This window comes from Lotus japonicus, chromosome 2 (genome assembly GCF_012489685.1).
Source record: "Lotus japonicus ecotype B-129 chromosome 2, LjGifu_v1.2".
In the NCBI taxonomy this organism is placed as follows: Eukaryota; Viridiplantae; Streptophyta; class Magnoliopsida; order Fabales; family Fabaceae; genus Lotus; species Lotus japonicus.
In genome coordinates, this window is record NC_080042.1 from 60,897,252 (window position 1) to 60,920,131 (window position 22,880).

General features: G+C 34.2%; 1 protein-coding gene across 1 annotated transcript; it reads right to left on the reverse strand.

Annotated features, from left to right (window-relative positions):
- Positions 1 to 15,124: 15,124 nt before the first annotated feature.
- Positions 15,125 to 19,597, reverse strand: LOC130735522 (homeobox-leucine zipper protein HDG11). Its single transcript, XM_057587474.1, has 11 exons — positions 19,163 to 19,597; positions 18,587 to 18,728; positions 18,337 to 18,454; positions 18,038 to 18,226; positions 17,421 to 17,903; positions 17,229 to 17,330; positions 16,915 to 17,124; positions 16,627 to 16,807; positions 16,267 to 16,535; positions 16,028 to 16,117; positions 15,125 to 15,933 (listed from the first exon to the last, which is right to left on the reverse strand). Exons 2-11 carry the CDS (start codon positions 18,706 to 18,708, stop codon positions 15,538 to 15,540), a joined length of 2,160 nt encoding a protein of 719 aa, XP_057443457.1. The 5' UTR covers positions 18,709 to 18,728; positions 19,163 to 19,597; the 3' UTR covers positions 15,125 to 15,537.
- Between the last annotated feature and the right edge of the window lie 3,283 nt (positions 19,598 to 22,880).

The following is a 22,880-nucleotide window of genomic DNA, read 5'->3' on the forward strand; positions in this document are numbered from 1 at the left end:
CATAAAAGTCTATCCAAGAGAGTAGGCGCGCTGCTGATTCAGCCGGACCAGCATACCGGACAACGACATCAGAGCCAAAACACAATCACCTAAACCCAAAAACCCAAAACTACCGTCGCCGACCTCAACACCACCGGCCCAAAACAGCCACTGTTGTCAATCTCTAGAGATATCTCTTAATCTTCTACGAGATTACGATATCACGTACCAAAAACGAGACTAGCGGGGGGGTAATAACTGTTTTTTCAAATCTCGGCTGATATCTCGAGATATCTCTTAATCTCATGTAATATCGCGGGATTACCCCGAGATTACGAGATTAGCTTGTTTTGTTAAGAATGTCAAAAAAATGTTTTGTCTAACGCTATTTCAGTCATTTAACCCACAAATTTAAGGGTTTTCACTCATCTGTGTCGTTCTTGCCACTCAACTCTGTCGTTCTTTCCACTTCTTCTCTCATCTCTGATGATGAATGGATAACTAAAGAGGTAGATGTAGAGGAGAATGATATTGATGGTCATGATGATATTGTGGATATCATTGAATTAGTTCAAGACAACATTGAGAATTTGGTTCTTGATCCTAATGTTGGAGTGTTTAAGTCTATCTCATCTGAGGAAGAACTCGATGGTGATGATGGAGATGATGATTCTAGTTGTTCTAAATTCGACAGTGTTGTAGGATTTTAAATTTGGATGACTAGTGACTTATTTGTTCTTGCTTTAAGTTTATCCTAACTTGTATTGATGTTTTGTTAACTTGTTATGACTTATGTACCTTAGGTTTAGATATTTGGTAATTTTATGCATAATTTTAATTGTCATTATTGGATAATTTGGATAATTTTTAGAACTATTAGTGTGACTTAATTATTATTATAGTTTTAAAAGTATTATGTTTGCACGAGGTAATCTCTTAAGAGATTACGTCACGAGATTACATTACGAGATTACCTTCCCTTCACGAGATTAGGTAATCTCTAGAGATTGACAACCATACATGTAAGTGATGATGGAAAGGCAAAAAAAATACAAAAGGAAACAAGACAAGTCAACATATATATGATTTTATGGTTTGTAATGGAATACATGTATAGATAAATGTGTATTTTTTAATTCATTTCACAAGTTGTAAACATAATAACTGCTTCTATTTTTTATTAGTTGTAATCATAAATATAGGTGGGATAGGGGTTTCCCAGTTGTGAGGCTCGCCCGAGAGAGCTCGCGCTACATAGTGGACGATCTCAATAATAGTCATTACGATATGTTTTACCTTCAAGCTCTAAACACAGTGTCTTGCGAGCTGGTCAATGCATTCCCATTCACAAAGCTCGCTCATGCTATGCAGCGGATGATCCTAACAAGAGTCATTAAGACAATCTTTGCCTTAATGCTTCAAGCACATTGTCTTGCATGCTTGGGGGTTGGTCAGGAGCTTCCCATTTGTACATCTCATTCGAAAGACATTCAAACCGCCTATCAAGGAAAAGTCGTCCCAAATAATTACTTAGAAGCCTTTGTGTCGCCATATGAAAGGTCTTGTCACTCATGTGAATGGTAGGATTGATCCACCCATCTTGTAATTTATTTGCTTAAAGTGTATGGACTCATGAGCTGGTTTCATGTAAGGCCCCAAGAGTCCAATATATGATTAGGGTTTAGCTTTTCTCACTATATATATAACGGTACGTAAGGTTGACTTGCACATGATAGGTTATTTCCCTTACTCAAGATACAACGGCGACTAGGGTTTACAGACTCTTACTTCTTATAAGAGTTTTGTCATAGTCTTCGTCATTGTTTACCTCATTTGTGACTGATGCGTTATGTTTTTTCAAGTAATTGTATAACGATTACAACATCCTTCAATACTTTAATAAAATTTAATCATACTAGTAAGCATCTCCTACAATGAAAATAATTTTATAAGTTTTAAATGTTAAACTATTGAATGAAGAAATTTAAATATTAATTACATAAATTTTGACAAGTAGTCAATATATATTTATTGAATAACTATTATACTATAATTTATTTTAATATATCCTATAAAAGTATGTGTATTGTAGGAGATATTATTAAATTCTTTGTCAAAAATTAATTTTTTAGTAAATTAATCAAATAATTTAAGTTATCATTGAATTGGTTACCTGATTAAAAATTAAAATGAAAGATGTTTATATTCATAATTTAATTTTTTAAAATCGTATAAACGTATGTGTATTGTAGAAGGTTCTTACTATCTGATTAATTTTTTAAAAGTATTGAAGTAATGACTTAAAAGTCGTACTTGTGGTTCATGTGGAAAGCTAAAATTATTTTACATGCACTCATGTAAGTGGTGCATCACACCATATTATAAAAAAAAAGTGTTTATTGGTGTTGGTCTTTGAGCTAAAAATGATGGTATAGTCGTTTTAGCATTAGCTTAGTACCGGTTTTCGACTGACCATTAAAATGGTCGAAGTTAATACGTATTCTTGGCTAGGAGGCCAATGTTAAGTAAGAGTGTCTGTTTGGTAGGCTTTAAGCTGATGCAACTCATCGAAAACTTTGGTTGACGCAAAATCGTTTAAGTTAGAGTCGGTCGTATAAACCGACTCTATTTAGCGTCGGTCAATGTAATCAATGCAAAAATGTTATTGAGCTACATCATTTGATCACAGCTTATGAGACCGTAAATTGATCGCTCTCGACCAGGTAAAACACAACACGTTGAAGGATTAATGGATTTTTAAAATGATTTCTAATGGTTTAATTTCAATTGCTACTCTCACGGTTCTGAACTAAAAGGTTTTATGGTTGGTTACATTGTCTTTTATGTGGAGGAGTGAAAATTACATCAAATAACCAAATAAACAAGTTATAAAATAATCTAATGAACAATGGTCACTAGATCAAATTCAAAGCAATGAGTTTAGTTCCCACAGGAAAAAAAAGAGAGAGATGAAAACGGTGATTAAGAAAAAGAGAAAGATAAAAAACAAACTCTCACAAGGGCTTGTTAGGGGACCTTGTTAGAATTTTGTGTGTGTGTGGGCTTTTATTATTTGGTTGACCTTGCAAAATTGGTTGAATCAATAATGTGATATTTTTTCTTGGAAGTAATGTGTTATTATTTCATCCATTATAAGTTTATGAGTCACCATATTTAATATTTACACCCTCCGGTCACTATTATAAGTAAAAAATAAGTTTTTAAATTCATTCAATAAATAATGTATCTAGTCTATAATAATGACTAGATACATCATTTTTTCAATGAATCTAAAATGTTATTTTTTGCTTATAATAGTGACCGGAGGGTGTATTTTTCTTGAGCTTAAGCCCAATTGATAAGTGTGTTGAATTATTATGTTGGGTCGAGTAAGTAACCTAGTGCCCATGATGGATGGAAACTAGGGTTAGGATTTATGTATAATATATATATGTGTGAGTGAGAGAGTCTAGGATCACTATCTCCTCTCTTGAACTGTGGCTGCCGGCATAGTCTTTCCGTCAAAAACTTAGTCATAGACATGGAAAATATGAGAGGAAGATCTTGATGTGTAGATCTTGATCTGTAGTACGTGTGCGCTTGTGCATGAATCTTAATGCAGGTATATTTTTAAATCTATCAAAATTCTCATTATATCTTCTTCTAGAACTACGTAATTTATATTTTTATATTAGTATTTTATAAGTCATAGTATTGATTCAATAGAAATTTATTTCTTCCAGACCTCCCAATTAGGCGAAAAACCCCTCCAAGGATGAGAAAAATCCAAAAGAGATTATTTGAAAATTGTGGGGTGCTGGTGATAATTGTAGGTAAACACACCTCCAATGTGGATACTCAAGGTTGGGTCTTCATACTGAATACTATTTATTGTTACTTAGTCATTTTTAACAATTTTTATCGTTGTTATGAATTATAATTATGGTTATTATGAATTATAATGCTAATAAATGAAATTATATGTAAAAGTGGCTTTATGTACATGTAAAAATTAAAATAATTTTTAATATAATAATAAAATTAAATCCATAAATTTTTCACTCAAATATTAATGACTAACTATGTCTTAACTACTTTTTCAAATATTGATATTATTTGAAATATATTAAGAGTAATTTTAAAAATTAAATCCACAACATTTTAGTACATTTTTAAAATGAAGTAAATTACGAGAAATATATTCAAATTTAGGAAAAATATAATAAAATATAAATACATAAAATAGTTTCCCTATAGATTTTCAAATAATAGTGATCAATTAGAAGTATAATTATATATTTTTTTAGAATTATCATTATATAATATTATACTTACTATGAAAATTTAATTAAAATGTATTTTATCATTCACATGAATAATTTATGTCGTTGGTTGATTACTTTTTAATATTTTTTCTTAAATATGTTTCTAGTGTTTATCATATTTTTAGTGGTTTTCATATCAGTTTTGGCAGATCTAAAGGGCTAGGAGAGAGAAGGGTGTCAGAATGTCGTCGGAGGGGATATCTACGCTAGTGAAGCCGGCAAAAAGTTTGAGTAGTCTATGATAGTGTTTCCAATAACGGGAGTACTAGTACGACTTGGGAAAAATATTGAGTATCACTTGCAAGCTCTGTTATTTTCTACCAGTACAGTTGAGAGGACTTCAAGTGTAGATGCTTTTGAAACAATATGGTAGAATAAACTTTATCATTGGTTCTGCAAATAGTTCAAAAAAAAATTATATATATTTTTCAAATGTCTCAGTAGTGAAATTATAAGAACAACACTTAGAAGTTTTTAAGGACATTAGCACTCACGATATTCATCAACATATCAACCAGGCCTGACAGGGTTCATCATAATTATTGCTGAATCTCTAGAAGATTTAGCATTTTCTAGTGGTATCCTAGAGATTCAGCAATAATTATAATGAACCCAGCCTGTCAGCCCTGGTTGATATGTTGGTCAATATTGGGAATGTCAATGTCCTAAAACTTCCATATACTGTTGTTATAATTTATCTAGTGAGACATTTGAAACAATATAATTTATCTTTGAAATTTTTGTAGAACCAACGGTCAAGTCTATTCTGCCATATTATTTCAAAAACATCTACATTTGAAGTCATCTTAACTAGAGTGGTAGGAAGTAACGGAGCCTTGCAAGTGGTACTCATTTTTTTTTCTCAAGTTATACTACTACTCCCGTTATTGGAAACACTATCATGGACTTCTCAAACTTTCCGCTAGCTTCACTGGCGTAGATATCCCCTCCGACGGCGTTTCGACACCCTTCTCTCTGATCCCCTTAGATTTGCCAAAACAGATATGAAAACCACGGGAAATATGATAAAAACTAAAAACATATTTGAGAAAAAAATTAAAAAGTAATAAACTAGTACTATAAATTATTAATGTACGAATGATAGAACAATTTTTTACTTAAATTTCCATATTAAGCATTAATATTATATAATGATAATTCTACACAAAAATTTATATAATAATAATTCTAATTGATCACTATTATTTGAAAATCTAGAGGCAAAATATTTTCATGTATTTATATTTTATAATATTTTTCATAAACTTGGATATATTTCTCGTAATTTACTTAATTTTTAAAAAGTAAAAATTTATGGATTTAATTTTTTAAATTATTCTTACAAGTGGTACTCAATTTTTTCCCTTTTACCTTTTAAGGAAATTAATTAGGTTTTCTTATTTTTTTGGCGAGGCCTTCGTTATGATCATGTTTCTTTTGTTTATATTATTGATCGAGATTTGACTGCTAAAGATGTTTGGAGGAAAAGTTGACATTTGAAGGTATATACACTCATACTCTATTATGACTCATATATGCGAGTACATTGTTGTTCGTCCTTGTCTCAATGCATTCCATTTTGTAATGATTAGTTCCTCGTGGTCCCAATGCATGCCCTTTTCTAAGGATTGGAGATCCATGAGATCCTAATGTGTGCATGGTACTTATACTTCAGGATCAACGCTTCCATGGTTTGGTGCTGGTAATGTGATTTCACTTTCTACTTTTCTGTTGTCTAGGTATTGGAAGGTAATGATGGTTGATCAGAAGAATAAATTTCGTTTTTAGTTGGTACTACCTCGGACGATTCCTCTTCTAATGTGTATAGGTTCAAGTGCCAGATTTATACTCATCATTCTACAACCGTTGTTCTTGTTTTTAGGAAAATATTCTTAATCATCTTACGGATTGTCCTCATTCTAAGGAGCTTTGGATTAAATATGTGTGTTCTTTGCAAGGCGATCTTTTTATTGATGACATTCAGAGATGGGTTAATTTTGTCATTATGCTTCTAATAAAGGCATAGTTGAATTTAGTGTAAGGTTTGATGTGGATAGTTGAATTTAGTGCATGTGTGATTAAGCCAACTGAATGCATCGTATCTTAGTTAGTTTTATTTGAGCAACTCGTTAATGCTAAAAAATGTGGAGAATATTGTCCAACTACATGTTGCTTTTTTTTTTTATTTGGTATTTTTATCTTTGCTTTCCTTATTTGTAATATAAGATGTTCCTCTTGTAATTGTTCTATTGCAGGTTACAGGTTTTGTATACTGTGATCGTGATCATGGTATGAATTTATCAAAAATTCTTAAAAGTAATATAATAAAATGAGTAGCTTGTCTTTACACTCAATTATAATTCATACCATTAGTTTGATTTATAATTTAAAAAGCTATCAGTTGTGCTGTCAAAATGAACTTATATTGATTTATAATTTAAAAAGTTATCAATTGTGCTGTCAAAATGAACTTCTTGTGAGATTAGCTCTTCCAATGAGTGTTTTTTTCTTAAACAAAATTCGAATCCAAAACCTTATTTGAAGAGGATTAAACATGTAATATTTGAACCAACTATTGAGTATTCATACCCAAAAAAAATCTGTCCTTTTAGATGAAGAAGCTAGTAATAGATGAAATTAGGGACCAATTAATAAGAAAGGAGAATAAATTAACAAGGAATCTGCAAATAGAAGGAAATGGGGGGAAAGTGGTGCACTAGATCAATCATGGTTTGAGCCCACCAAATGCCCACTTATATAAAAAAAAAAACATTTCTTTTTCTCTTTGTTCCGTTTTCTCCCTTTCAATATTCACATGCAGACATGGTTTGCACAGCTAGAATAAGAAATTGGTGATGAATGAAGAGGAGGTTGAAACTTGAAAATGAAAACTTTGGCTACTTGTGTCCAAAATGCCTTCGTGACAAGGTAAACCAGAACCAGCTTTTTATCACTTAAAAAATGAAAATGTTATCATGTATTTGGTTTCTATAAGTCCCTCTTTATTTTGCCTCTGAAGAAAATGTTATTATGTATTTGGGATTGCTAAATATGTATCATATGTCTAGGAAATGTGATAGGGCACTAGATAAAAGTCATTATGCTTTTATTGAATAAAATTCGAAAGTAGAAATTCCAAAAAAAAATATAAATGAAAAGGTTTTCGCGGCGGTGTAAACCGACGCCATGTATGTAGAACAAGTTGCAGCGGTTTAAGCCGCCAAAAAATTATATGATAAAATACTTTTTAAACTCGCGTCGGTTGGAACCGACGCTATGTTTAAGTTGTTCCTTTGCGGGGGTTCAAACCGCCAAACAATTATATTATAAAATACTCTATTAACTCCCGTCGGTTGTAACCGACGCTATGTTTAAATTGTTCCTTTGCGGCGGTTGCTAAAAAACGACGTTAGGGTGACTAGCGGCGCCAGAAACGGTGGCAGTTGGACAACCGACGGTAAAAAATTTCTGCGGCGGTTTAAACCGCCGCTTTGACAAATCAAACTGCCGCTAAATAGCGCATTTTGGTGTAGTGCATGGGCTGCGAAATCTATAACTTTGCTAAGTTATTTTCAAAGTAGTGTAGTGTTCATCTTATTGTTCAGCTTCATCCAAGCCAGTATAGCTTGGCTTTATGTCGTGCTCAAGGATTAGTCTATTGTTCTAGTTAATTATTAGACTCGGCAAACACTACTTATGGACTTTCTGTATATAAATTAGCTGAGTTTGTTATTTAGTATTTTTAGGTATATAGTTTTTTTGGGAAACCAAAATTATATATTCATAAAGAAGTATTTTTTTTCGCTATCTTTTTTTAGAGAACCTCCTAAAGTTCCAACTAAAAAATAATTGGCTTAAAAGCACATTTGGTCCCCCACAAATGCGTTTTGTGCAAAATGAGTCCCTAAACTATCTTTTTAGCATTCTCAGTCCCCCACGTTTTCCTCTGTTACTACCGTTAGACCTTCAGCCTTTTTTCCGTCAGAAATCAAACGGATCTCTCATAAGTGTCAATTTTTAATGACATGGACACTTAGTAGGAGTGAGATGGGGCCAAGAACGAAAGCATGTGAGGATCACGTGATTTAGCAGGCACATCAAACGGCACCAGACCACCTCACATCTTCATCTTCTTCACCTTCTTCCATGGCCACAGGCGCTCCGTCACCACTCCTCCCTTCTCGCACCCTAAATCGAGCCGATCTGCACTTTATCTAAATCTCATGCTTAACCACCGCCACCACCCATCAGATCGGAGAGAAGAGGAAGAGATTGAGAGGACGGATGCACAAGATCCAGACCTCGGGTTCATAGATCTGCCATGGGTTCGATTGAAAGGATGGATGCATCCGGAATTGAGTTATTTTCTAGGTTTCTTTTCTGGATTTTTATGGTTGAAGGAGTTTCTGGGTTGGGTTTCTGGGTTTGGATGGTTGGGATGTCTGAGTTGAAGGAGTTCTTCTGGGTTTGAAGATGAAGAATATTTGAAAATTTTCCCAGTTGTGGAAGCGTGTGGTGGTTGTGTGAGAGTGGGAGGGGCTGGGCTGCTCCTTTTGTGCGTGGTAGCCTGTGGATGCTCTACTTTTGTCCTGTTTTTTGCCCGTTTCTTGTTTCTTGTACCTTGTTTCTTTTTCCCTCCTGGTTGTTTCTTTCTCCTGGTTGATGGATTTGAATTTCTTAGGGATTTTTAATTTTGAGATCTAGGATTTCAATATTGAGAAGTTAGATGGTCTTGAGCTTCTAAATTATTCTGAAATTTTACCGAAGATGATGAAGACCAAGAGATGAAAAAGATGGTGATGAAGAAAATCTGGAAAAATTAGGGTCCTTGTATGTGATGAAGATGAACATGATTATTCTCTCTCTTAATAATCTCCCTCTCTTTCCTTATAACCCTCCAAGTCATTTAAAAAATTCCACATATGAAAAAACTGTTTAAAACCTAACAGAAGGACTAACTGTGGTAACGGAGGATAACGTGGGGGACTGAAAATGCTAAAAAAATAGTTTAGAGACTCATTTTGCACAAAACGCATTCATGGGGGACCAAATGTGCTTTTAACATAATAAAGGTTTTCTATATCTCCCCTGATAAGGCGGCGAGGTAGATAAATAAAAAAATGGTAAACCCAAATACTTCAGGTCCAGTACACATAGAATCCAGATAGTAAAAGCATAAAACAAGACAACAAAAGAGAAACTATAAGACTACAACAACATAAACAACAACGAGCCTACAACTGGCCAACTAAAATAAAAAGAGAAAACCAGCAAAGACTTAAAAGACAGCTAGGAGCAGCTGATAAACGAACTTGCAGCTGCAGCAGCTCACCACGCGGCCAGGGCAGGAAATAAGGCTCTACTTTTCTTCTACCAGGTTTTGCAAACTAACACAACACCCAGGAAATAAGGCTCTATTTTTAGGTATATAGTTAGTTGTTTAGTTGGTGTAAATTAGGCTTGTAAATAAATGGATTTAGTAGAGCATTTATGTTAGTGGACTTTAATGGAACATCTTATGGTGTAATGTGTCTTATGCATCTATAACTACCAATGTACTAGTTCATTTAAATGAGATCATTGTTCTAATGTCCTCTTTTCTCTTTCTATCTCCCTTATTTCCTTCAAAGTTGTATCATGAGCTTTGTTATTTTGAAGATATCAAATTCCTTTATTTCAATCCTCAAAATCATTAAACAAAAACATGAGTGTGTCATGAGTGTGTGTAGGAGGTTTTTGGATCTTATGGTGCATGCATGGGACATATAATAGAACAAGGATATATATTATGAACCTAAAAAAGGAACACATTAAAAAATAATTATAGGTTGAATCAATATGCTCTTAGCTAGCATCATTAATTCATGTGACGTCGCATGATAAAATATTTGAGAAAATGTCAAATTCAACCAAGGAGAAGGAAGCTTGGGTGATTCTTCAAAAGGCCATGAAGGGTTTAATAAGGTTAAGAATGTGTTTTCAAAATATGAAAGGAGAATTTAATCCTCACACATGAAAGAGGAAAAATCCATTCATGACTATTTCACAAAGCCATATATACCATTTGAAAGATGTTTGTATCATGAAGAAACTTATTCATACTCTTGATACAAAATTTAACCTTGTTATCATGACTAGTTAACAATCACGAGATTTGAAGGCCATGACCATCAATGAACTAAAAATATTTTTGGAATTGAGGATGAAATATTTAATAAGAAGGAGAAACTAGTTAAAACATTTAAGGTAGATGTCTCTTTGAAAGAGAAGAAGAAAAAACCCTAGCTCACAAGAAATAGAAGAAGGGGAAAGTCAAAGTATATGAAAAAGGTAGAAATTATAATGGTCTTGGAAGTGGAAGAGGAAAACATTACTTCAATAGTGAATGTCTCATACATTACAACGCGAAATTCCCAATTTGAAGTTGGCTAGGGTTTGGCCTGTGGTTTTCAGCGTTGCCCCTTCCCCTCCATGGGGTGGGGGCTCCTCCGCCCTTCAACCTTCTGATCTTTCTTCCTTCACGGCTGCAAACCTTTTCTGTCTTCCTAGTTTCTTTCCTTTGTTGATGTGTTTGATTTCGTTTCCTTTTTGCTCTGCCGCTCCCCCTCTCTGGCAGAGCCCCCTCTGGTTTTAAGAGGCGACGCTGTCATTGGTTCGTGGAGGCTTTTGCTCGCTTTCTCGTGGCGGCACTCCCTCTAGATTTCCAGCTTCTGGTGTTCTGTTCTGTCTTCTTTCTCACATCCAAATATGGTCGTGGTTCCTCTGCCTGCCCTTGTTGTGGTGGTCTCCGCCGCCTCTAGTTCTAGTCTCCATGTACCAGAATGAGTTTGGTTTTGGCTCTTGCGTGTTTGCTCTCATGTTGTTCACGACGCTTTTCAACTGAGCGTGAGAGAGAGAGAGAGAGAGCGACAGCGAGAGTCTTTGAGTGATCTTTCTTTGGTTGTTCGGTGTGTAGTTTGGGATCGCCGATGGCGGATCTAGTCTTGTGGTGTGCTGCAGCAACTGAGCTGGGCAGTTCTGTGTCTTCTTCTCTTCATCGACGCCTCCTCTCTTCTTGTTGCTCTAGCCTTTTGCTTCCTGCGTCGTGTTTCTGGGTTTCGTTTCGGTTTGATGCCTTCGGGGTGCTGAATATTGTTTATGCTCCTCAGTCTTTTTGCAACTTTGTGTTGACGGCAGATCTAATGATTCCTCCAGCTCTGTTCGTGAGGTGTTGCAAGGTAAGGTTTTGACCAAAGGCTTGGTGCAGTCGGTGCGGCGCTGTTTGTTATCCCGGGTTTGTTTTGGACGCTATGGGTTTCTGGGCTTTTGGAATATTGCTCGAGGTCGACGGTGAAGGTGGTGAATTCCCGGGTCGGTCGTGTGTTGATCGGGGTCGTTGTCGGTATTTTTCTCTTTAGGCTTTTATGCTTTTGCTCTTCGGTTGATGTTTTGTTTTAAGCTTTCTATGTAAAGGCTCGGCCCTTGTACATCATTGGAAAGTTTGTTTAAGTTATTATTCCCTTTCTCTAATATCTTGATCCTTAACACATCTCATCTTGTCCAAATCTCTTCATTTTCTTTCTTTTGTTTTCTGCAAGCTTATATGTTTTTTCGTTCTCCATTTTTTATCCAAGCTTTCTCGTGCCTTTTCCAATTTTCAGGGTTGTTGCATCTGTGTAAAGGCTTAAAACACTCTCATTTATATTTTATCTTTTCTTGCACCCTTTCATCCCACCACCAAGATTCCTTATTTCTCAACCCAAAACCCTTAGCTAGCTACACCTAAGACTTCTTTAGCAACTCTCCTAACATTCTCAGGTATATCATTCCAAATAAAATTTATATTACCTTGTGCCTTCCAATTACCTTCATCCACTAATTTCCTCTTAAACTTTCCTCGCTCTTAAGCTTCTACCACTTATATCTTGGGTTTGTAACTTGTTGAGTTTTTTTTTATTTACACTCATTAAAACGAATATCAAGGGTCAAAACCCTATTATGTGTATTACCTAATTAAAATATTTGCGAACCCTTATCTAAGCTGCTTGTCAAGAATGAATTATTAAAAAAAATTGACATTTAAATTATTCAAAATTTAACACATGTGATCATGAATATAACATTTCAAAAAAAAAGATCATGAATATAAAATCATATAATTTATTGAGACTTATTAAGTAATACAACGTCAGAGTTAAAGAATTAAACCTGATATTAACATATATAGGTTTCCTTTCAACAACAACAAAAAAACATATATAGCTTTCGGGGAAAAACATATAATTCGTATCGACATATATAGAAGGAGATCACGAACATAAAATTTAATTATTATAATTTGTTTATAATTTCTTAAGAAAAAAATCGGAGAAAATGCCAAACAGAGACTACATCATCACAGGGAACACATACCATATGCATCTCTTGAACATAGGGATAGAGGGGGAAGGGGCACCATAGGGATAGAGGGGGAAGGGGCACCCTAGCGAGTTCAACACTAAATCAATATTATAGGTTTTTTCTTAGTGGTTTTTGAGCACTAGTAATTAATGTGCATAGCCATAAAAACAACTATTGAAAACTAAGACTTGGAATGCATTTTCAAAAGGAAAACACTATAAGGCACGAGAGAGAGAGAGAGAGGTGGAACACAAGGGTGCACGATGTTGATTTCTCTCTCATCAACATTTTTGTAACTGCCGCCCTGATTTGAAGTATTTCATATTTTTCACTCCACATGATTAGTTGATTTTGTCTGTCATACGCTCTCGTGCCAAAAAGTGTCGGGCCAAATAGCTTTTGCTCTTTTCAAAAATTAGTTCTTAGTAGTGGTTTTTTAGCTTTATACATTACTTGCGGTTCCGCATAGGTCAATTTTTTAACGGTTCCGCATAAGTCAATTGAATGTCCAGAAATGATTTTCCTTTGTGAAATGATTATGATGTAACTATATTTTTCCTTTTTCTTTCAATTGATAACCTTATATTTGTGCTCAAGGCCATAAAGATTGGCCATTCAACTTAATGAATTACTGCACCAAACGGTAGAGCTAGCTAGGCAGATCAACTTCTTAGGAATATAATTATGAAGAAATCATTAGTAGTCGTGGAGAAATTGTTTTCTTCTAATTAAGAATGTTATGTGAAATAATTTTTTTCATTACCACAAGTGTTTAATAAATAAATAAAAAATTCCAAGATTAATTTAAAATGATGGATGATGAGAATAAAATAGTAAAATCACACCTAAAGTGCAATAATGTTTCAACCGAAATCAAAAGTACTGATCGAGTAGCTTCTATTCTGTTCAAACGTACGCTTGAGTCGTTCAAGGTGTACCAGAAATCAAAGATATAATAACTATTTACCTCCTTACAGTTCCACACTTCCACCCAATAACTTAATTAAAGTTTTTGACGTCTTACATATGAACTTTTATGTATATGTACAAGTATTTTCTATGAGAGACAATTTTGATTAGGCCTTGAATATCCACACCCTGATCGTGTTAGTTCTTATATTAGGTTTTTTCCATACATAAGATAAAAAATTTAGACTTTACTTAAATTGAAGTAGTCTGTATCACTTGAATCAACAATGAAATTTCTTATGTGTGTAAAATATGTTACAATCGGTAGTTATGAGACTAATCCTTTCAAATCTTAAAGATCACATTAAATAGTTAGACCTCTTTTAACAAATCATTTTTCATACATATCGCACAAAAATCGAACGCTCAACTAATTAAAACCAATAGAAATTATTGACATCTTACATTAAGGATGAAATGACAAGTAAATATAAATTAAATTTCAAGTCAAGATAAATGTAAAAGTTCTCTAACAATACATGTTAAATATAAAAGTTATTCATGTATATTTATACACTTAAAAAATGTTGATCCTTGACAAAATATAATCAAACGGCAAAAACAAGGGAAAAAATGTTGAACCATATTTAACTTGAGCAACCTAGATGAATTCATTGGAGTTAGTTACCAGTATTAAAAGACTGCAAAAATTTATGCATTGAATGAAGGTGAGTGGATATGTTGTTTCATCTATCCTCTCTGCACGTCAAGTTGTCAACCTAAATGCAGAACAAATTTCATCTTTTTATTCAAAGTCCCATTTACTCTCTTGAAAATGCATGGAGCCCATTAATGATGTCAAGCCACAAAAAGTATCCAAACTGTCAATATCTGCCTGCCCCCACACCCACCTCTTGCATATATAAATCCCTGACCACCTTCTTATTAGTTCATGCACATTTTTCTTACACACTTTTCAATTTTTCTAAGGAGAAAAAAAAGGGGCAATTCTATGATTCACGGGGTTAAAAACTGATCCACACATGAACTATATTTTAAGTGGCGAAGGCAATCCTATGGAGGCCTTCTAAGTGGATAATCTTATAATGAACTATGTTAAAAATTGATCCACACATAAACCATGTTCTAAATCACAGGTATTTAAGATTAGAATACCATGATGAAAAAGGGGGGCTAAATAAAAAAAATATGGCATGTCTACAATGGTTTCTACAACTCACATATATGATATATGTATTACATGTAAGAAAACGAAATTAACATGTCTCATCCTCTGCCGGTGCATGTTTTTACTAAAAATACTTTTAGTACATGTTATTTACAACATGTTTCTAATGTGCTAGAATTAATTTGTAGAAAAAAAATTAAATCGAGAATTAAATTTTTTCTTGGTCCACGGTGGACAAAGCCCGCGAAAAAGAATGGAGTACTAAAACAGAGTTATTATTATAACAAAAACGATGAACAATAAATTCATGAATAACAAGTCTGCACAGGAAGTCAATGCCCGAACCACATATTCATCTGATCTGTGAAGGAGAAAAAGACCAAGCATGGTTCGCTCTTGACTCCCTCTACTAGGACAAACAACAAATATCTCAAAAGTGCAAGCAAAATAACAATCCCCAAAATAAATGTAATGAAATTTAAAATTTTTGGTAGTTGGTATGAAATGTAATGAAACTTAATGAAAACCTTTGAAGCAAAATACAGGTCTACCAGCAGCAGCAGAGAGGAGTAAATAACTTCAGCTTGTGCTCTTGATGAGAGGGCATTGAAGTCCCAACTAACCCAAAACACTTCAACTTCTTCTCAACATTGATTACCACCACCAGCACAAAATAAACTCAGGTACTCTGAAGTCTGAACCATTTTCTGATCAAAATATTTAAGGAAGAGTTAAAACTAAGTTTTTTCTTTCTCATCAGGAACTAGGACAATTCAAAGCAGCCTTAATGTGCTGGACAGTGTCACCAATGAGGCTGTTAACCGTCGCCACCGAATCCATGTTCAGCTTCGAAGATGGCAGGCTGCTCACCAGAATCTGAAACGCGACGGTGATCAGCGATCCTCCACCAGACCTGGTGTTGGTGTTTGAGCTGGTTGATGCTCCATCTCCTCCTCCACCTCCTTGATCAGTGTTTCCATCAGGTGTAATTGTGAACCCTGATGGTAGTAATGGAATGTAGGAAGGGTCCTCGCCGCTCATCGCGATGTTGATAGCTGGCAGATCAACTGGACAGAACACCACAATGGAGCCTGAGGAGTCCACACAGCTCTCTTGCAGGATCAGCATGTTGTTCTGACTTGTGTTGAAAGCCTGTGGAAATGGAAAAAATAAATGAATATAGATTGCAATTAATGGGAAACAAAGTGGAAAAACAAAACTTTAATTAGGACTAAGCATGTCTTACCCTAAGCACAGATATGCAGTTGCCAGGATGGGAACCATTTGCTATGTGAGCAACCTCTTGGACAGCATTACCATTAGAGAGAACATCCCACTAAAGCAAAACATAACACATTGTCAAAAAATTACATCAGATAAGTTAAGGGCATGCTTGATTAAAAATTGAAATTCATATAAATTGAAAAAATTTAGAAGGGAATCAAACAAGCCCTAATTCTCTAAATTAATGAACAATGGCATTACCTGAGATCTTTTCCTTTCATCCTTGAAGAAGTTGAACACAGTTTGTGGGGGAACTGGGAGCCAAATGGTAGTGGCAGCACTAAGCACAACCCCATTAGGCTGGCCAGGGTCTGTGCTCTTCCTCACAGTGACTCTGACTCCAATCTCATTCAGTCCAGAGAGTGTGGTCCATTGGTGGCTTGCCGATGCGCTAACACTTGCACAGAAATTGGTCACCATCCTTTGTGCAAGTTTCATCATGCTCCTCTTCCCCTCAGGAGATGGAATCACTGAAATTCAATGATAATAACTAGTTTCAGATCAATGCAACAAAATTAAACATCACAGAGATTGCACAATAATAACATGATATGAATGTACCTCCTCCCAGATCACGGGTAAAATTTCCAGACACCATTAGACAAGCAAGCCTTTCACACATCCTCTGAAGAGTAGTGAGCCACCTTTGAGCTCCAAATGCAAGCCCACTATAGATAACATTCCTATAAAGCCTGTTAACTGGAGTTTTGTCTTCAATCTCCACATGCTCTAGCCAAGTAACCTACATAGAAGAGTAAACAAAAATGTAAATGATGGAATCGAAGTAGCCGCAATTGAAGTAGCCGCAATTAAAGTAGCATATACATAGTTTTAAGGTCAATTAATTACCTTGGAATAGCCATTAGGCATGTCTTGGATGAAGCAACCAGAAGGAAGGCGATGAGAGCGGAATTGAGGTGTGAATTGGTTATCATGAGGAAAATCATATGAAACATTCACTATTGCCCACAAGCCTTGCTCAATTTGCTGACAGTAACGCAGGAAGTAGAACTCTCTAGTAGGAACAAGTGGAGAAAGCACTTGCGACTCTTCATACATCTAGAAGGAACAAAAAATTTGCATGAAGAAAAAAACAAGGTCAAAGTGGAGGAAAACAGCATGAAAATTAAAAGAAAAATGAATAGAACAAATTTCCAACATACCAATTGCAAAGAGCCACTATGAGTACCCATCATTCCAGGAGATATAACTTCCATAGTCCTTGCCACTGTCACAATGGTGGGAAATATCTCCATCCACTTGTTCTGCAAAATCACAATTCATTATAGTTGCAAAATTCAGTTGAGAGTTTCAATTGTTTTCATTCAAGAACAAAAAAACAAAAGACATTGTACCGGATCCATAAACATGTCAACCAAAGTCAAGCCATTCATGATCACAACTCCAGAATCCCTAGAAGCTTCAACACGAACATTGGGGTTCTTCAAACGGCTGCTGTTCTTGGGGAACATTCTGTCATAGGCATCATAGTTGAGCACATCTTTGCCATCAGCGGCAGCGCTTGACTTGATCCACAGTGGGTCATTAGTCTGCAGGAGCCTCATCATTTCTTCCATGGCGCTTGAAGCAATGTCCGACATGAGAGACTTCTCCATCTCAGAGAAACCAGCAGGCTGGTAAGGCATGTTTGCCATGGTTGATGAACTCCCAGGGAGAAGATCAAGATCAAGGGAAGGTGCACCAACACCAGCCAAACCATGCCCACCATAACTCCCCATTGACAAATCCAGAGATGACATATGAAGAGGCTGAACTGGTGGCAGCTGAGAGATTGGCCGCCCAATGTACTTAGCAGCAATGCTTGACATTCTGTCAAGCTGCAAAATACAAATTGCAAAAACCAATGACCAACAAAAAAAAGGTACTATTCTGTAAATAATTCAATATTCATAAACCCAAAACATGAAAAAAAAAAACAAATGAGAAAGGTTAATTGGATTAAATTAATTACCTCTTCCTTGAGATGAGCATTCTCCAACCTCAGCTTTTGCTCATCAAAGTAGGAATCATCATTGTGAGGAGGACCACCACAATTGGGGCAGATGACATTTTTCAGCGCTTCCCTGATTGCAATGTTCTCACAGCGAATCTTGTCATTCTCAGCCCGGAGCGCGCAGTTATCCGCCCTTTCGTGCTGGGCCTGAGATTGTTTTTATTTAACCAAAACAAACCAACAAACATGAAACAACAAGGAGAGACACAACAACAAAACAAAAGAACAACAAAACCATTAGAGGAAAACAAAAGTACCTTCATCTGGGTCCTCCTGTTCTGGAACCAAAACTTGATCTGCCTAGGGGCCAAGCCTAGTTCCCTGCTCAACTGCAGCCTCTGCTTCTCATCTGGATGAGGACAATCCTTGAACAGCCTGAAACCAACACAACCAACATTCAAAAGGGTCATCAGAAATTGGTGCAAAAACAAAACTTTTTCACTGTTCATAAAAAGTTGGAAAAAACAAAAACCAAAACCAAAACATTCAAATAAAATTAACCCTTACGATTCAAGCCTCTGAATCTGATTAGCAGTGTGACGGTGATAGCGCTTCTTTCTCCTCTGGGAATCAGAACCACCATCATGGTAGTCACCAGGGGACCCACTTCCTCCGCTTGCGTACTCCATTAGTCTCAGTTGATCACCTTCTGGTTATGTACAATGAAATCAGCTACTCCCATGACAGAAAAACCATATACAAAATCGAAAAACAAAAAAGACAGAGACTTTGGACGGTGGAGTGATAGAAAAGTGAAAAAAGATAAAAACTTTTGGTGCAGCAGGAATGAATGAATGTGATTTGGTTGGATATGAATGAATGAACAAAGCAAATGAGACTAATGGTGTCACACACACACATATATACTCATTAAGCAGCAACAACAATCACAATAATGAATCACATAAATCAAAATTATTAATTGAATATTCTGAAACGGCCATGAATAATCAAAGATATTTGCATGATTTGTGAGAGTGAGAGAGAGTGAGTTATGGAAAATCTTGTGGGGATCAATGGAAGATGATTCAATCAATCAACAAACAGAGAACAAAAATGAAAAAAAAAATACCAGTCACTCACCAAGTCACAGAACCAACACTACCACCAACACCACCCTCGCCGCACTCTATGAATGAATGAAAGAAAAAGAACACACAAATGAATGATTGTAATATATATATACAAGTAAATATATATTGTGTGTATTGAGTGATGGGTTTGGAAGGAAAGCGTAACTGATGGAGGGGCTTTTAAAGCATTGGGCTTTCTGAGAGGACGCTGAGAAAGAAAAGAAAAAGAAAAGGAAGAGACTTTAAGGTGCTATCATATCTATCTATATTCATATTCATTACACACAAAACACTACACTACTACACTACCCTTAATTCTAGAGGGTGTTTTTGTTTTTGTTTCTCTCTCATCAACTTAATTTCTCTCTCTATACTACAGCCACCACCAGGGGGTGTGTAGTGTAATGTGTGTCCCTCATTCTTCAGCCTTGAATGAACCTGGCCGTTTTCCGGTCGCCGGTGCACCGCCGCCACGTGGATGAAATGACAAAAACACCCTTTTTTACCTTTTGTGTCTTCTCTCTCATCATTTATGTTAAGGCCTTAATTGTTTTTTCCTTTCTTAGCTCACACACACACGCTGCAAGGAGTGGCAAAAGTCAAACGTTGGTGTCTCCCATTGGAAGAGGTTGCTCAGTTAAGGAATAGGATCGTCCAAGATTGATAACCTTCTCTATTTAGTTTCTCAATTTTACCAACGAATCATCATGAATGGCACATAATAATGCAGGTTGTGTGGTAAAAATATTTAGGTGTTCTCTCAATTCAATTTTTGCCTTGGGCAAGATTGAGAAACTTTAGCATTCAATAATATTCAACCAACCCTAGGAACCATTATATGTTAAAGTTATGATATCATGAAATATATATTCACATTTTTAATTGTTGTTTATCTAATTTATTTAACCCTTGCTTTAATCAATTGTAAATAAAGGACAATAATTGTAGGGGCTTTTATGCAACATTAGATACCTGTAAAAAAACCTTTATTTCAATATTATTATTCTTTAAGGTGAAGTATTTAAGTGTATATAAAGAGATTCTCACAAATTTGGTATGAATAATGTTGTGGATGTTCTGTTAATGAAGAGCGTGCGTGTTTTGTTAATGAAGAGCGTGCAATGCCCTTTCCCGCGAAATACGGATGATGACGTAAGTTTGAATTCCCTGGGAAAATTAAATATTGGCGGGATTGCTGCATTTTCCAAATGCAACTACACTCGTTAAATACGAAGCAAAACTTTATAAATCAATTCCTATTTACATTTTTAATTGGTGTTATTTATCTTATTTACTTAAGTCGTACTTTAATCAATCGTAAAATAAAGACAATAATTGTAAGCGCTTTTACGCAACATTAGATTCGAGCAAAAAAAAGTCATAGTTTCAATATTATACTTTAAGGTGAAGCCCATAAAGAATGTATTTAAGTATTTTAGAAGAGCATATAAAATTTTCCGATATATCAAAAAAAAGAAGAGCATATAAAGAGTTTTTTTTACAAATATGGTACAAATAACAATGTGGATGCATGTTTTTATTAATGACTAGCGCGCGGTGCTATTTCCCGTGAAATACGGTTGACCACATATATAAGTTTCAGCTCCCGCGAAAATTATATGTGCGCGGGGATTTCTCCGTTTTACCGAACGTGATTGAACATGTAAAATACCAGAAAAAATAGAATAGAAGATGAAATTGTATATATCAATTCCTATATATTCACATTTTTAATTGTTCTTTATCTTATTTATTTAATCATACTTCAATCAATTATAAATAAAAGACAATAATTATAACGGCTTTTGTGAAACAATAGATACGTTATTCTTTAAGGCTAATAATTAAGGACATTTTTTAAGCATTTTAGAAGAGAATTGTTCACAAATTTGGTATGAATAATGATGTAGATCGTGTGGTGCTATTTCCCGCGAAATACGGTTGACCACATATATAAGTTTCAGCTCCCGCGAAAATTATATGTGCGCGGGGATTTCTCCGTTTTACCGAACGCAACTAAACATGTAAAATACCAGAAAAAATAGAATAGAAGATGAAATTGTATAAATCAATTCCTATATATTTTCATTTTTAATTGTTCTTTATCTTATTTATTTAATCATACTTCAATCAATTGTAAATAAAAGACAATAATTATAAGGGCTTATGTGAAACAATAGATTCGTTATTCTTTAAGGCTAATAAGGACATTTTTTAAGCATTTTAGAAGAGAATTGTTCACAAATTTGGTATGAATAATGATGTAGATTTTTTTTAGTATATAAAGAGCTGTGTTTGTGTGTGTTTTGTTTCCTTTTGTTTTTGACTTGGCTTGCAAGCTTTTTACCTTATATAGTCCCTTGTCTCCTCACTTCGGAGAGCATGTTCCCAAGGTTTGTTGATCTATGATATTTTGCTTTTTCGAAAAAAAAAAACGAAAGAACACGATATAATACAATATGAAATTGTATAAATAAATTCATATTCACATTTTAATTGTTGTTGTTCATTTTATTTATATGAGTAAAATACATATACCCCCTCAAGGTTTGTGAGAATAACACTTAACTTCATTTATTTATAAAATATACACTTCACCCCGATATTTTTCTCAAAATTACACTCAGCTCCACTTTTCTCTAAAATATACACTTCATCCCCCCACTTTCTTTAACATCAGCCAAAAGATGCTAATAGAATATTCCTTTAGCTCAAAATAAATTTATTTAAATATAAATAATAAATGGATAAAATAATCTTATAAAAAATAATAAACATATTAAAATTATAAATATTTATAATATATCTTAAATTTCTCTAGATGAAGAATAAATAATTTAAATTTATTTTTGTAATTGATATTTATCATTGAAAACATATTTATATGAAATACTAATATTTATATTTTTAAAAATACAAAAACAAATCTAGCTGAATATATAAAAATATTTAAAAAATATCTTAGAATTAATTATTTTATAAATAAAAAATGGTCTGAGAACTTCTACTGAGGTGTAGCGTTATAAAACAGTCTTTCACAGTTCCAACAACTAAATTCGCATATGGTCATAGCATAATTTACTTTTTAAAGTTTATCAAACTTGTTCACAATTTTTTAGTAAACTTAAGTTTATCATAATTAAGTTTGGAAGAACGAATTCGAATTTTCATATAATATAATGGTGTAAAAATAAATTTTGAAAACTATAAAATTATTTTTTGATAATGAAATAGACAATTGTTTATTTATAAAAATAATTAATTTTAAGATATTCATAAATATTTTTGTATATTTAATTTAAAAGTGTTTTTCCTTACTCGTATCTTTTTAAGAAATTTAGAAATGTTATCTTCGAAATATTTGGACCATAATATATATAAATTTTAATTATTATTTTTTATTTAAAGAAATTTTATAAATTTTATAAATATTTATAATATTTACAAAATTATAGTATATTTATTATTTGGTTAGAGGATAATTTAATATGTATATATTATTTATATTTAAATTAATTAAGTGGTGGGGTGAAGAGTAGATTTTAGGAAAGGATAGGTTAAGGACTCATTTGATGGTCAGGACAAGATAAGATATGACAAGATATATCATATCTTGTTGTTATCTGTTGTTTGTTGCGCCAGCCGGTTAGGATAACACTATCTTGTCTCCAATCCTATCATGTGTAAAAGTTATCATGATGACAAGTTAGGATAAAACTTATTCTATA

Coding starts and splice junctions, on each gene's coding strand:
- LOC130735522 (XM_057587474.1), bottom strand. CDS start 18,708: ATGGAGTACGCAAGCGGAGGAAGTGGGTCCCCTGGTGACTACCATGAT. Junction 18,455..18,586: donor CAGATTCAGAGGCTTGAATC/GTAAGGGTTAAT, acceptor TGTTGGTTTCAG/GCTGTTCAAGGATTGTCCTC. Junction 16,118..16,266: donor ATGAAAGGAAAAGATCTCAG/GTAATGCCATTG, acceptor GTTTTGCTTTAG/TGGGATGTTCTCTCTAATGG.